At 40.3% G+C, this 16,901-nt stretch overlaps 1 protein-coding gene across 3 annotated transcripts in view; it reads right to left on the reverse strand.

Annotated features, from left to right (window-relative positions):
• Positions 1-16,901, reverse strand: part of LOC120574226 (limbic system associated membrane protein) — a 723,149-nt gene that overhangs the window by 55,627 nt on the left and 650,621 nt on the right. For all 3 annotated transcript variants that reach the window (XM_039824481.1, XM_039824474.1, XM_039824468.1), the window contains 2 exons: positions 15,664-15,808; positions 15,086-15,173 (listed from right to left, as the gene is read on the reverse strand). In XM_039824481.1, coding sequence (XP_039680415.1) covers positions 15,086-15,173; positions 15,664-15,808 — 233 coding nt within the window. The remainder of the gene's footprint in view (positions 1-15,085; positions 15,174-15,663; positions 15,809-16,901) is intronic.

Genomic DNA, 16,901 nt, shown 5'->3' on the forward strand with positions numbered 1-16,901 from the left:
TTTGGCACAGTGTTTGCTGTATATAGGGGGGGATGTTCGGACCTGCCCCCACTGCTAAAAAAAACAAACTAAAGGAAACACTGTGTATATATATATATATATATATATATATATATATATATTTTTTTTTTGTTAATTTTTTTTTTATTAGGGGTGGGAATCACCAGAGGCTTCACGATACAATATCATCACGATACTTACGTCACGATACAATCTTATTGCGATTTTAAACATATTGCAATATTCTGCGATATATTGCAATTTATTACCTTTTTTCAAACTTCAAATTTTTTTCCAATTTCAAATTATGTCTGCAAAAGGAAACTTTGTCAACATCTGTTTCATCTAAAAAGATACATTTCTCTGTTTGTTCATCTCAATTCACTTGTATTGCTGCAAAATGGGATTGTCAAGCAGACAGACTGACCAACACATAATAAAAGATTGATACTTGGCATCTGTGTAGATAAAGTATTGCCACGGAAAGAGAATGCACAGTTCATACTCCTATTGCAAGAAAGTCTGTACTTTTTTGTGTGGATTTCTGACAGTAGAGCGAGGTAGAGGAAAGGTATGGAAGTAGTTTGAATCCACATGGGCCCAGGCTGTGCTGAGCTTGAAACAAGTGAGCCACCAGGAAGCCTCTGAAATCAGATTCCGCTCAGTGTGTGTCTCAAGTGCAGCACACCAACTGCACAAAAAACAAAGACGATTCATCGGCATGCTGTTCTTTCATTCACTTGCTAAATGGATCTCATAGGTGACAGCATTCACGGACCACAGAATAGCACTCACTCCCTCTCTGCTCTTATCCAGCCCATGGCGATATAAGTGGGATCAAGGCCTAGCAGTGGGATTGACCTGAACACCAGCAGGGCTGAGTGGCAGAAAGTTCTCTCTCACACACACACACACACACACACACACACACACACACACACACACACACACACACACACACACACACACACACACACACACACACACACACACACACACACACACACACACACACACACAGCATGTGGCCCTGTAGTAATGTAGGGCACAGACATTGAAGAAAAGGTGACAAGATTCTATTAAGAAAGGTAAAAAACACACAGTTGCAACACAGAAGGTGGGCAGACACAAGCCCATATACAGTATGTACCTACAGTATACAGGACCATACAGTCAGGACTACAAGTTGTGACACATCAGACCCACACTGACACAACCTCTACGCACACATAACCTCATATTTTCCTCTCAGAGAAAGCAGGTGAGGTCAGGTTTAACTGTGCCACTCAATCTCACTTTAAGAGGCATTCACGAGCACAAGGAACACCGTGCCAAAGGGCTGTCCATCCATCTGACAGGCCCAGGTCACAGAGAATGAGAAAAGATGGAAGAAAAGGATACTGGCACTTCTATACAAGTGATGGGTATGTGTGCGGGGAGTGGAGGCAATGGGGAGAAATAGTGTTCCACTATATCAGAGATAAGACCAGGGAGACACTGTCCAGAACCGATGGCCACTGGCTTGCCTGGTTAGTCTGTGAAATATAGCCCCAATGGCTCACCTGCAGCCCCTGTCAATACCCCTGCTGTCATGTGTGTCCATGGGATGGCCCCATTTAAATGCATGAAAGAGCCTCTCGCAGCCAGCATAAAGAAGATTAAAGGAGACTTTTTTTTTAGAGACTAAGCAACATAACCTCAGCAGCCCAGGAAGAAAAAGGGAATGGTAAATTGTTGCTTTCATTAAAACTTCAAGGAGTCAGTTTCATTATGAAGGTTCAAAGGCAATGGAAAATGCTGTTTTTTCCCCCCCCACTCTTTTTCTCTGCCTATCTCTCTTCTTTATCCAACTGAGTAGCAACATGGAATAATGTGGGATGCGACGACTACATGTAATCTTGTCCCTGGAGGGTCTGCTGTATATGGATATATGTCTAGTCGCCGGTCTGCCGTCATGCACACAGCAGGCATAATGAGGCATGTCGGGCTTACTGCTGGCCTTCACACGAGCCAGTGCTTCTGCAGGGTTTACTTTGGGCTTTTCAAATGCTTGAACCTGGGACTTAGATTTCCTCATAATATCCTGAATGTTTATAGGCTAAAAATATGGCACCATGAGTGTTTTCAGAGATGGGTAAATCAACTAGTAATGCTTTAAATGCTGCACTGATCCATGTTTTTATATTCACAGTGGGTCAAATGACTAGTGCAATGTGAGAGGGGTGATAATCTCTGCAGTTCAACGGATGCAACTTTACTGTTTTGGTTCAGTCTTACTTTTCCCAATAGAGTGGTTTCAGGCCACAGCATTCCTGTTTGGAATTTGTCCAAATTTATTCGGAAATAATATTTTTCTAGAGTTTGTGCGACACACCCCTCTAGCTAATTACTTTTCCGAATCCACAGTCCTACATGTACTTGGAACCATTCACTTCCTTAAAAATGTGCCTGTATGCAAAATCCAACTAAATAAACACATTTATATGTATATTTTCTTCCTCTTGATTCTTGGCCATCCAAACTGATAAACACCCTTACTAAAAGCACATCAGAGTCTTGGTGTGGATATATTGCAAATTGCTGTACAGGTGGCATCAAGGTTGGTGTATGCAGTATACACTTGCCACAGGACAGTACGCTTAAATTGCATTCAAGGCTTCAAGTGTGATGCTCTATGTGCTCCTTGGATGCTGGGAAGCCCCTGACAAGCAACAGCTTTGACTTCAATTAGAGGCTGCTGCATGGCTGCCGGATGATGAGAAAAAAATTGTTGATGGTTTGCTTTTTTCCTTTGGTGAATGGAAGCTTCATTGATCTCTCTTAACATTTTTTTTCAGGTTTTTCAGGTAAGGAGGGATCATCCAGCAAAAAGAATGTAGTCTGAACTCCATGGCTGGCGGCAATACAAGCAATAATGTGTAGCCTATGTGGGTGTGATCACAGTGCTGTAGCAGTAGAGCCAGACAGACTGCCGATATCTAGAATTAATGATAGCCATACCTAATCTGCACTTTCCTCTGCATGCCTTTCAATTCCTCCACCTTTCCCAATATTTCTATTTCCCCTACTATCCATACAACCCCATGGTTAGTGTTAGAGGAAGTAACACAACACTTCAGCAACAGCACAGATAACGGGTGGTCCAAGATGCACAAGTGGTGTGCAGGGGCAGAAGAAAGTAGAAAGGGGGTCGTCGATATGGGAAGAGGTGGGGAGGAGCACAGTGGATAGATGGCTTCACAGGCACAACTGAAAGGTTCTGAGTGTCCCATGATAATTGTTAAAAGGTCACTAGACACTATATGTAGGTGCACACACCTGCTCCCCCTCCTGCTAGGGTGCTCTTTAGAGTGACACGGCTCCTTTAGAGAGTTCTGCGGATTAGCTCCTTAAATACCACAGCATTGTGATACAAGGATGGAAGAAATGAAAGTAAAAAAAAAAATGGATAAGTGTGAAAGAGGACGCATTTGATGGTTTCTATCTTCTGTCTGAGATTCAGTGATGCCGAGTAGAGATAAAGGTTGTTTCCTATGACTGAGTTAGAGTCAATAATAAGGTTAGGGTTCATACTGTTATAAGAGCCCTTGCCAGATACAAAATAAAGGTTAAAACAATCAAGATCCTGCTGGTGGTGGGGGGCGGGGGCAATGTCTGGAATTAAATACAACTACAAGATTTTGCACAAGGCTATAACTCTATGTTCTGATTTTGTGCCAAAAAGACACACACAATATCCTGTTGTTGCATTTATTCTGTCAATTCTCCATGCTCCAGAGCAAGTGTCTGCAGTACATTAACATGTGTCACTTCTCAATGGACACAACATATTGAAATGGGGTCACAGAAGCTGGGGAACAGCTGCTTACGGGACTATTCACTTTGTCTGCTACTTTATAGTCACTCTGATTTTGTGACAAATCATGAATGGATAATGCCATCTGTCTTAGAGGGAAAGCTGCTAGCAAGGAAGGTTTGGGTGATAACTTGTAGATGTAGGAGCTAATCCAGATTGCCTAGCCAGACTGGTTCTTGTCATAAACCCAACAGAAATAGGAATTATGATGTTGTACTGAAAAGTAAGCAAGAACATACAGTCCAGTGAATATTACTTGTTGTTTTATCTGTTCTGCACCACATTTAAAACTAAAGCAATGTTAGAGGAAAAAGAAAATGTTTGACAGGTTGAGATCAGTTGAATTGCAATTTTTATATCAACAAGGCTACTTAAATAATTTCATAAAGGTCATTGCATATGCAAGTGCTGACTTTAATTCAATAGCATCAGATCAATGCTGATTTGAATCAGCTGATCAAGCACCACTGGAATGAAAAGGAAGTAGAGGGGAAAAAAAACAAAACAAGGAACAAGACAGCAGCCTATTGAAATTGTAAACCAACAAGAGATCAATACTATTGACAGGCTTCAAGGAACTTGTGGCATCTGGCAAACAACCAACACACACACACACACACACACACACACACACACACACACACACACACACACACACACACACACACACACACACACACACACACACACACACACACACACACTTGTATAATTGGCAGCACAGTTTTAGAACAGAGAGAGAGAGAGAGACTGGTATGCACGCACATGCATTCTATGTATAATCACTATGTATAATCACTATGTATAATCCATCCAGCTGTTATGGCTCACTTGTGCCTAGTGGTTAGGCCAGTGTTATTCAAGATCCTGTTCACTGAAAAGCTGATTCACTCACTGGCTGTGGTTACTAATACTTTCCTAACTGGTAAAATAGTTACATCGAATGAATGCTGACACTAGTGGAACTCCGAGTTCAACAAGCTGCAATATTTCTGATTGGGGTCAGCAGTCTGCAGGCAGATACAGTAAGGGCTAAATGAAATAAAAGTCCCACTCCTGTGGGATGAGTATTATAAGTGGACCTCGTGAGGTGAATGAATCACTCCCCAGCCTCTGCATTTTATAAAACACATTTACATAGCATGTTGAGATTTGCTGAATTTGCTGAAACACTGCTGCTGTGGATATATTCGACAAAGAACTGTATGAAACAATGGGGTGGGGATTGGAGCTATATTTGGATTTATGTGTCCTGTTTTTGTTTTTGTTTTAATTTTAATTTATTTTACTGAACCTCCTCATTATATTTGATAAAAAAGCTTCCCAATCCTAATTTTTTAAAATGAAGTAGATTAAAAGAAGACTAAGTGTCATGATAGCAGCTGTGTGAGGCTGCAATTAGGGATGCACCGAAATGAAAATTCTTGGCCGAAACCGAAAACCGAAAAAGAGGAAACCAAGACCGAAACACCGAAAGAAATTATGCCAATTATTAGTACCATTGCATTTATGGTTATGACTGTGTACTAACTTTACTGAAATCAAGGCATTGCAATTGTATAAATTAATATTAAAGTTTAATTAAAAAAATATCTAGCAGAAATATGGCTACAATCACATACAGTATATAGTAGCAAGAACAGAATAGCTTACCTATTGTTATTATTATTATTTGAGGCACTTTCTTGCAGGATTTCACTGAACATATCAGACAACGAGGGTGCATGCCCCTCATCTGGTGCAGAGAGACGAGTCTTTTTTTCTGCGCTCTGATCTCCTCCTGCGCTGGGCGCTGCTCCGTGCGCGCTCCGTCTCCGTCTCCACGCGGGTTCTCCGCATCCATCGCGGCCTGGATCATTTCTCGTGCGCCCTGCTTTATTTCCGCATCCAAGTAATGGTCTTTATAACGCGGATCAAGTACAGTCGCGATGAAGTGCAGAGGATCCGAATAGATCTCACTGAAACGTGTGCTGACAGACTCTAACCCCACAGTCACATTAGCTACAAGAGACAGAGACAAAGCGACAGGCTACCATTCATTTTAATGGGAGTGGCCAATTGCCAGTGACAAGCGACGAGCTCGCCGGTGCCACGAGCAAAGCGGGGCCGAAATAGACAAGAAGTCTATTTTATGCAAATGTGGAGCGATGCGACAAAGCGACCGGAAAATTTCTGTTTACTGTTGCCAAGCAACCAGGAGTAGGCTAAGCATGCCCAGGAGCGCCCACAAGCGAGTGCATGTCGCTCTCTTTTGTAGCTAATGTGACTGTGGGGTAGCATACTTTTCATTGTTTTCACTCCGGTCCGTCTCAACCTCTTTGCTTAGGAGACGCTTTGCAGGTGGAACGGATCGGGTACTGACACACGTGCAGGTCGCGGTTTCTGTTTGCGTCATCACAACATTTCGGCCGTATTGTTTCGGTGATAAAAGTATTTCGGCTGAAAACCGAAAATGCCCTTTTGGGCCATTTTCGGCCGAATATTTTCGGTGGCCGAATATTCGGTGCATCCCTAGCTGCAATACTGTAAAGAACAGCAGAGCTTTGAGTTAAATGCTAACATCAGCATGCTAACATGTTCAAAATAACAATGCAGCAGCACATATACTATTAAATAGGTATAATGTTTTTGTTATTTCAGTGTTTCAGCATGCTTACTTAAAATTAAAACAACGGCGTCGTAATACGACTTAAAACTACGTGGTATAGTGTAATATGTAATCTCCAGATTAACCAGTGTAACATTAGAGACTTACTTTTTTTAGAAGCAGAGAAATGCACCGTTCTAATTAGGTCCACTAACAATTGTAGGCTATCCAGAAGCTGTTTTAATCCATTGTGGAATGTCTTTGTAACATAAATAAATAATTATCAATCCAAAAATCAACTCACAAATCTCCGTTTTGCTCCGCGACCTTTCAACCCAGGGTAACGTCTGTTTGTAGATTCGATAGCCATTAGCTCCAGCTTTCCAGGAATTTGTTTGGTGCCTTTGTAACATTGACATATATAAGTATATATATATATATATATATGTTATGGCATCATGACTTTGCGTAAATATATACGCCACTTTCATAAAGCCAAATGGCGTGTTATTTTACGCCATTTTCAGTTATCCACGTGTATGATACACGCTGGAAACAGCTTATGTAAACAGACCCACCACGTGGCCTCGCCACGTTGCGTGTTAACGCGAGAACGCGACGTACTATCGCGAGAACAACGTCACACGCCTGGCAAGAAAAAAAAAAATGGTTGAGTTTAGGAAAAGAACACAGGGAAAGGCTTTAGTAACAAAACAGTGACAAAAACACGGACAATAACGACTAAAACACGCTTACGACAACAACAAATGGTTGGGTTTAGGAAAGAAACATTGGGTAAGGCTTATTAAAAAAAAAAAATAAAAAAAAAAAAAACGGCCGACAAATCGCCACACGCGAGGCACAAACCCTGCTCTTCCAGGTGAAAGCCCTGTGTTTTACCCATCCACCACCCCAACCCCAACCTCAACCTACATCCTTACTCAATCCCTCGTTCCTTTATACCACTCGCTACAGCAGAAATGGACTCGCAATATAGGCCAATGGCGGCCGATTTGCGTTGATATACACGCAAAAATGCGATTATGCGTCTTCATAACACGCAAAAACGGAATAGAAATTGGCGTGTCATACATACGCCAATTCATGAGATCAGTCTGTTATATATGTATATATATTTGTAACCTTTCCAGAAGTTTAGTAATCCGGCCAGTGATTTTTCGGAGACTCTCGCGAATAATTCCAGAGCGATAAATCCTCGATTGATGTTCAATCTAAAACTTCAATCTTTGAACCGCAGTCTATGCTTTTTAGTATGCAAATAACGTTAATAATAATCCTCTGCTTGGTTCGGGATCCAAGATGGTGCTGACTGATCGGTGTTTAGGGTGTTTAGAAAATAGAAATAGAAAAGCCTAGCGAGGTGGGCCTTGTATCCAGAGTGTGTGTGTGTGTGTATATTGGAAAATAGTGATTACTGGATGTAAACCCAGTTCTATGTGCGAAGGCCAGAAGAAAGCCTGAAGGCTGAAATGACATTTGGCCTTCTAATGTCTAATAGCAGATAGAAAATAAATTGAGATTAGAAAACTATCCTTTTTGGATAGAAGCGTTTGGACTTTTATGGGAAAAAACCTAAAGAGTTTATTTTTGTTTCCCCTGATTGCCAAGACTTGGGAAAACAATTTGCTAAAAGGTTTAGTTATTATTGTTCTCTGTGTGATTTCAATACATTTCTGGGAGATTTCATTTCCGTTTAGTCTTTTCTTTTGTCTTTATAGTCATATAACAATTATTACACAACATACATATCCTGATAGCTCCTGAAATAAATTATGTCTAGAACGTGATTGTGCATCACAGGGTTGAGGTAATACAGGCATTACACAAGGAGACCAGGCAAAGCAAATATTGGAAAAAATGGCGTAAACAAAAAACAACAGATAAAATAATCTGTAAATGAGCAAGAAGTAGTATAAGAGACCAGAAGCAAAGGGAAGCAGGCTGCCTGGCAACAGTAGTAAACACATCCATGTTAAACACTGACGTACCGCGAAATATTACATGTATCTACTCTAATCATTAACATGATTGTTATTTATCTCCAAATTGAAATGACTGTCTGCCTGTTACACTGTTAAGAACAAAAGATGATGGCGCTAGATGTCAGGGGATCATCAAAGGCATCACAATTCATTCTGTCTGTACAATGTAACCATTAGTGTATTCATGCCGAACCGTCACAATACAGGGGTCACAGTCCGGTGCACGCAGCCACACACATGATACACAGTATGTAGATTGATGACGTAATGTGGAACCAAATTTCAAAAGCATGGGTTCTGCCCGGAAACTTTTAGCTGTGATTGCTGCTGGAGGATTATTTGTAGCCACTTTAGTCCACAACCAAAATTGTACTGCACATTTCTTTTTCAATTCTGCCTATGTTTTTCATAACAAAGGAAGACGGAAATTGTCCTCGGGAACAAGAAAAATAAATTGCATGCAGTTTGATTCACCAGGAATGATTTGTATCAGAGGATCTTTGTCTTTACCAGTATACAGTATATTATTCACCAATCAGACATTACAGTTCTGAATTTAGTCATGTGATCTGATGCATTTGTATTATACCCACTGATTGGTATGATATTAACTATAATAATAGGTTACACTAACACTGAACAATTTTACAGGACATTCTTACTTCCGCAATAGATTCCTATTAGCACAAAGCATCCCTTTCTATTCTTACATGATTTGTGCTGATTGATTACCGTTTCATTGTGTGTTGTTTCCTGCTCTCCACTTGTCTGTTTCACTGCTTACCATCTATTGTAATAATGTTTGTTGTTTAACCCACGTAATGTGTTGAGCAATTGCTAGGCCATGCGTGTGAATAGAATTTGTTAACAATGTTAAAAATACACACACGTAAAATTATGTCAACAATTATTGCAGATACTTGGATATCCCCAAGTTACATAGTCCTACGCAAATTGATTCAAGAAAGCTTTTGCTGATTCAGTATAGTTATAAAGAAATAAGCTATTTCACTTTTTGATAAGTCAAATATTCTTCTTTTATAGTAAAAAAAAATATACTCCTGCCATCTGTTCTTTGGGAGTGGAACATCATTAATGACAGCCAAGCAGTTTATATGGGCTACAGACAGGATTTTACACCATGGATATCAGCATACAGACTCTTCCCCCTCACTGGGATTGATGTCAGACACAGCGTCTACGGAGGATACTTTTTCCAGTTTGATCAAATGGTGGAATGCTTGAACGTTAAAACATCCCATCAAGTTATCATTTAAATGGGGTGCTATTTGATTTGAGTTCAAAGTGTGTAAAGTGCATATTATTCTAGAACAACCTCTCCATAGGCTATGGGAAAAGTGATGAACGGATAGGTTAAAACTTAGCGAGAGAAGAGCATTTTTTCCTGATATCTAAATTTGACCATAAATCAAACAATGGTCTGAACCTACTATAACTACCATTAATACGGCATAGAAAAAAACAAAACATAATCATGGATATAGATGTATGGAGGTACATGCACACACACACACACACACACACACACACACACAAACACACACACACAGACACACACACACACACTTACTTTTCATCATACTTAAACATCTCTAGACATCTAATAGAATTGGCAAACATCAAAGTCAAGCCTTCAAATCATCACAGCACTGGGCTTGCCCATCGGCTAAACTTCAATGTCTGTGTTTCATAAAAATCAAATTGGATTAGGGTGGAAAGCCTGCCTTTATATTGGGATTCTTGTCATGTGCAGTGACCCTTCTGCTTGGTACCACTTGTCTGAGCCCTGCGAGTTCGCCACTTTTTCACCCACTGCAAATTTACTTTGTCTGATCATTTGTTTTCCAATTACGTCCCTGTCCCTGCTAGCAGAAAATTGTCAGCTTTGGTTATGTGAACCCACTCTTGGGTCTGTAACCGGGGGTAATGTTTGATGCTTGGAACTTTTTCATACCCATTAAAAGATGAAGGCAGGGTGAATTATTATCCTGCAAAGTTGATTGGGTTTTGCAGGGTTGAATTAGGTGGCTACATGTGATAGTATAGTGGAGCCACACACAAAGAAAAAATCTTATATTCCCTTAGTGAAAGACTTGAACCTACATCCAGAGTAACAAAGTTATTGGATGAAACTAGACAAAGCAGAAGTTAAATAAATTGTGGATTTTTATGAAGTAGGAATTTACTTCTTACTCTTGTTATTTAATTAGTATTCTGCATTCAGTAGTTTCCTCACATCTGTGTCAAAGACCACCATTTAAAAGTAAATACAAATTCACAGTAATTACGCACAGTAATACATTCACAGTAATTACCAGAAACCAACACCTTTAGCACTGCACCGCAATTTAGATGCAAGATGCTGAACTGAACCTCAAGGATAAGATTAGACCCACTGAGCAGGGAAATACAACAGATGACTATGTAGCAGGGAAAGAAAACAACAGAAACAATGTTTGGCTTTAGCTGTCACATTAGAATTGATAAACGAGGCCGCCGACATTAACTCTGGACGTCGATGCAGGACATTCTAATGATCAAGTGCTGAATAATCGGACACAATGGATTCTGGGAAGGAGAGGCAATTTTCTGCCATGGATCCTAGAAGAGGAGCATCAATTCACATATTGGCCTTTAAAATGCTAGTAATGGATGATTTATTCAGTTCATAGCTTTATGGGAAGTTCTCTAGTAGGCTATTGTGTGCGGGGAAATGCATTTGCTCCACTGACAGACTTTAGTATTTATCTGGGGTCAGGTTTCACATTAGACAGTCAGTAGTTTAAAAATGGAAAGGGCAATTAAAACAAAAACAACCTCTGATTGATGAAACAATAAACTATGGTGAAATGTATTGAGCGCAACACTAGATTTGTCACTGTACGTGTATACTGTAGCACTCCATGTCTAGCTTGAGTTTTTCTGGGATAAACAGATGACAGTTAAAGCATCCACAGCTGAAAGCAAAGCATATAAAGACATACACTCCTTACAAACAAGCAAACTATAAGAGACCCCATTTTTGAGCACTCAGGCATAGGCCTGGCAAACTCGATTCCTTTTAAGGATTCGGGTTATTCTGAGTCACTCACTAAACTGATCCGGGTTGTGCGAGTCACTTGAGTCAGTATTGCTAAATTGCCAAGGAAACTCAGTCCTACTCGCCACCTCATGCAGCTGCTCACAGGAGAGCCATTTAGTCATGGGCAAAAAAGCATTTTGAGCCAGACTGTTTATTTATTGTCTTAACTTAGTGTAGCCTACGCAATATATAGGCTTTCAATGTAGACATAGAAACAGGAACGGAGAAATGCCCGCAGTGAATAAATTATTATTATTTTTTTTTAAATCGATTGACCTAATTTTGATATGCTACATCTATACACCAAACCTGGTGGGGCGGGGGGGCACTCCCTACTTTGGCTACGCCAAGATCCGGGCTATTGAAGGGCAGGTCTTGGCGTGGCCATAGTAGGATAGTTAATATCGCGAGCGGGGGGCACCGTGAGCGCTGAGCAAGCAGGTACAGTAGTGAGTTGTCGTCTATGGAAAAAGATGGATAAAGCAAAAAAGCTGTCGGGGGAAAAAGAAAGAGGGAAAAGGAGATAGCATGTCAGTGGATGTAACAGCAGTTAAATAAGTGGATGGTGAAAGGCAACACGTAGGATTTAAAGTGTGACATCTGTGCTTGGAGGCTAGCGTTTGCTAACACTGGGAATGTAGCAGCCAAATGGGGGTTCATGGCTAGCTTAGAATATGCAAAAGCGAGGTTGATGAGCTGAAAACTGGTAAATATAAGGTAGCATGTACAATAAATGACAAAAATCTAGAAAACCTAACTAATGCAATAACTCTGGTTTACCATGGAATCATTAAAGATGCAGTAGGTAAGTCTTATAAAACTAACTTTCTGTCATATTTGCTGAAACTGACCCTATGTTCCAGTAGAACTACATGAATTATGTAAAATAAAAAAAATCCAGCTCCTCTGGCACCTCCTACAGCCTGTAGTGCGATTGGCAAAATTCCACCACTCCCGGTTGATTTTCTCCAATCAGGGCCACAGGGAGGGTCTATCTGCCTGTCAATCACTGCTCAGGCACGCATATAATAGCGTTCTCCCCTCCCCCCTCCCCGCGCACGAGCTGCAGAAAGGTTTCCCCAAACTCCGGTGAATATTGGAGAGGCTTTTCAGAGGTGGTGTGAGCTCCGGGATTTTAAAGATCTGAAGAACGATGCAGATGTAGCCACATTTCCTCTCGACAGGTAACATAATTACGATGAATGATTTATCTTTCACTTGGTTATTAGTAGTCAAAAGTCCACAAAGCTACGTTGGTGAGGATGATAGTAACGTTTGCACAGTGGTCGGTCTGATATGATGCTGAAATGGCTAACGGTAGCCTGCTAGTTAGCATCGTTTTACTGTTGGTGAGTAAAGTTAACGTTGTGTTAGTGTTTAGTTATTGAACATGTTGTCTGACATGCCTAGGCAGTTCTGTCAAACTCCGTTGTGTGGGAGGGGCTTAGGAGACGGTTTGGGCTGCAGCAGAAAGGGGGGAGGGACTGAGAAGTTGTCGATGTTCAAATTTGTTGGCAAAGTCCTGGATCTTCACAATCTTACCTACTGCAGCTTTAATAGATTTTGTTTTACCATTAGCTGTCAGAAATATACAGGCTATAGTTACATCTGTTGAGTGACATGGAAGCTGTAATTACAGGGTCACATTCTCTCTCTCTCTCTCTCTCTCTCTCTCTCTCTCTCCCTCTCTCTTTAAAGGTTTGTGCTAAGTGGCTCTCCATATTTTTACTTTTTAAATCCAAAATGTGAATGTAATTTCAACAGCAGCACAACCTTACTGCATAATAGTTGTCTTATATGATGCCATCACTAGGCTGATTTAAAAATTGAATTTAGGCTGCTATATTTAACAGTGAGTTCATTTCATTCAGGTGTGATGATGGTGGCTCAGGAAAGACAGGGAACGGCAACAGGTAGGTCTAACATTAGGTGGAAGCGTAGGGGGAGCCACTTGATACCAACTGATTCATTTCTTAATATTATTAATATGGAAAAACTAATGGAAAATCTAGTACCTAATGTTTGTTTGACAATATGTCTTAGTGGAGAAGAACACAGGCAAGGAGTGAATGAGACAGACATGAGGTGGGCGATGGCATCAAGTAGAGATGAGACCAGTGATGACATCAGGTAGGAGTTTTATTAGTTAGACCACACAACACTAAATGTCCAGTATGGTTTGAAGTTCTGTAGACCAACGTATTCACTGTGTCCTACTTGGGCAAAAAAATAGTGCAGACAGAAATGGAAAATATAACAATTTTCTGACAGTCTGACAGCGGGGACGTAGTAAACAAATCAGAACGCAAATTTAAACATCTGCAATGCATATGCTTGAATGCCATCAATGATGATTTATTTTTTGTAATGAAAATACAGTACAAGAAAAAAGTGGGCTACAATAATGTGGTTGCCACGGGGGCAACCAGAGGTGATGATTAGTTGCCACTTGTCACAATTTGGTTAATTTGGTTAATGTCGAACCCATATTTATATATATGTATGTACACATATATATATATATATATATATATGTATGTACATATATATGTACATACCATATCATTATTTATAATTTTGGTAGGCCTACAGTGGCTGATATACTTTAAGATAAACCTTTATAATTTAAAGCACATACATGATGATGTCCGGCACACTTATTTATTTATTTGTTTTTTGTCGCAGTTTCAATCACTGATTTGTTCAGCACACCATAGCTGCATGGTAATACCTGTATGTAAATGTGTTTGTCATCCACATAATTATGGTATGATACTTTACTTTTGTGGTAGTGCTTCTTTAAGAAATAGTTCTTGGATGACAGCAGTTTTTACTTCACAAGATGCAGAAGGATGAAAAAACGGCTCAAAACTGAGCATGTGCTGTGTACCCTCTCAGGAACAATCTCAGGTACAACAATTTAATAATGTTATAGCATAGCTTTCTCCTCCATCTTACAGATCTACAACCTTAAAACCCAAAAGATAACTTTTGAAAGGCATTCTGGCAAAAAAAAATAAAAAATAGAAATAAAAAAGATCCACCCTCCAGGCCTTGGATGAAATCCCGCAGCACCTTCTCTCTCTCGCTCTCAACTTTACTGTCTCCATTCATGAGAAATACTTTCATATTTTTTGAAATAGAGAAAGCTACTGCTGAAGGCTTTTCAAGTGCACTTAAGATTCATTTGAGCTGGAACAAGAAATTTGGTTGCTGGAGGCGGGTGTTTGTGACATATAGCTTTTTCCCCACCTGACAATACATATTCATATATTTTCCTTGCAGACACCTTAGAGGGACATATTTTAACATTCAATAATAGAGCCGTGGTGACGCTGATGTAAGTTGCTTGTGTGCTGTTGGACAATGATGCCTCTGACTCTTGGGACATTTGAAATATATGTTAAAATGTGTTAGAGCTTCTGTTTAGCATATAATGTGTTTTATTGACCCAATTTCCAATTTCCAAGTTTTTCCAGCTGGCATGGATAGGTAATTTGTTATATGATGCTGGTGTTTTTCTCAGTGCCACTTACCTTGTACAATGAGGTAGACCTGTGAGGTCTTGGGCTGCTGCTTAGTCTGTATGGAGCAGGTGTACGAACCCTCGTCATACACATCCACCTACACAGAATGAAATAGAATATTGTTATGTTATTGTTCATTAGTTTGAATGTATATTATCACAATGTTACTTGCAGAGCAGTATGTCTTTTTTCATGTTACTTTGTTACCTTTTTTTCAGATAAAGTGCTTTATCATTGACATTTTGGTTATTATACTTCTCCATGAAATTATCCAAATAAATATTTGTAATTTTTAAATACACTGTAAAACATCATACAGGGATTTAGTGGAATCAGAACAAGTCCAGTATTCTGCATAATAAATGGATAAATGAATGGATAGATATCTAAACAACACAGCTCTGGCTCTTAAAAAGTCAAAGTTTATTAAGCTCATGCTTCATGTTTTCTGAATCGAATCCTTAAACCCAAAAACAAATCTGTTCTCTCCCATCTCTAAATGCAACTGTCATCCAATCCCAGCCCATGATTAATCACATTTTAATAAACAGTCCAGTCCAGTTTCGTAGTTTCTAGGTCAGTATTACCTTTTGTATGCGCAGGCTGTACTCCAGCTGTCCTTTAGTGACCAGGTCTACTCTGGGGTCCAGGGACCACTTGTCCTGGCCAGCAAAGATGATGTTGGATCGATTGAGCCAGGCCACCTTGGACACTTTGTCATCCACGTAACACCTGCAGGCACAACAAGAAAGAGTGAGGTGAAGAGAAGGAAATAGAAGGCTGGTTTTCACATAAGGGGATGAAAAGAAAGGTAATTTACCGTCTTTCATTTCATAATATGTAATCTTATCAGGAGAAAGGAAATGTGGAGTTTTATAGATAGGAAACAAATAAATAACAGCGTAGGTGAGCTGTATGAAACTCAGAGGCGTTTTTAGTAAGGGTTTAAAGGTAGAATAATTTCTTCAAAACAATGGGCCAAGCTGGGTATATTGAAACACAGTTCAGCAGTGTTGTGTTTGATACTGCTGACCAGCAAGGGTAATCCAGAGTTAGTTAAGATAATCGGACAACTCAGCACTGATCGTCTTGAAAGGAAAGCTAAAGTTGAGTGGTATTTCCCATTCTTAAGCCATCCCTCACACACTCTCTTCCTTTCACTCATTGTCTCTCTTTAACCTTGTCTCTCCTCCTCTTTTGAATCCACCCCTCTTCGTCTCTCTGATAAATACATCTCCTTTAACAGTGAGCCTATTCCTGTGGATGAGAAAGGACACCGGTATCCTCTTGTTTACTCCTTGTTGCACGCTGACAGAACATTACGCCAAGTAAGCTCGAGCTAAGACATCTCGCACGGGAGGGACGGGAGCCAAGCGTCTGCCTAATGAATAAATGTAAATGTGAGAAGACGTCGGAATCAATGAGAATGGATATCAGCCGTAATGCATGCCGACAGTGGATGCGCCTCACATGCAAATTTGGGTGACTCCCCGAGCCTTGGTTGTGCACACTGCTTTGGAATGTGTTGGGCTACAAGAGACTAGATTAGCGAGGCAGTGGAGTGAAGCTGTCTTTGGCAGGTGACCCCGGGTGATGCTCAAAAGTGGTGGTGCAGTCACCCCAGCCTGTTACCCAGTGGGAGCTGGATGTCAGATTTGTTGAAGGCTTGTACTCGCAGCTTGAATCCCTGTTGATGTTCCTTCCCTTTGTGCGGAGCCCAGATAACTCACTGTATTTATTGACTTGCTTTGACATCTACCCTCTACTTTTCTCACTCTGAAGTGAACAGGTTTATCCCATTTCTTTTCAAATATCTTCAGTGCTC

The sequence above is a fragment of the Perca fluviatilis genome, chromosome 2 (genome assembly GCF_010015445.1).
Source record: "Perca fluviatilis chromosome 2, GENO_Pfluv_1.0, whole genome shotgun sequence".
In the NCBI taxonomy this organism is placed as follows: domain Eukaryota; kingdom Metazoa; phylum Chordata; class Actinopteri; order Perciformes; family Percidae; genus Perca; species Perca fluviatilis.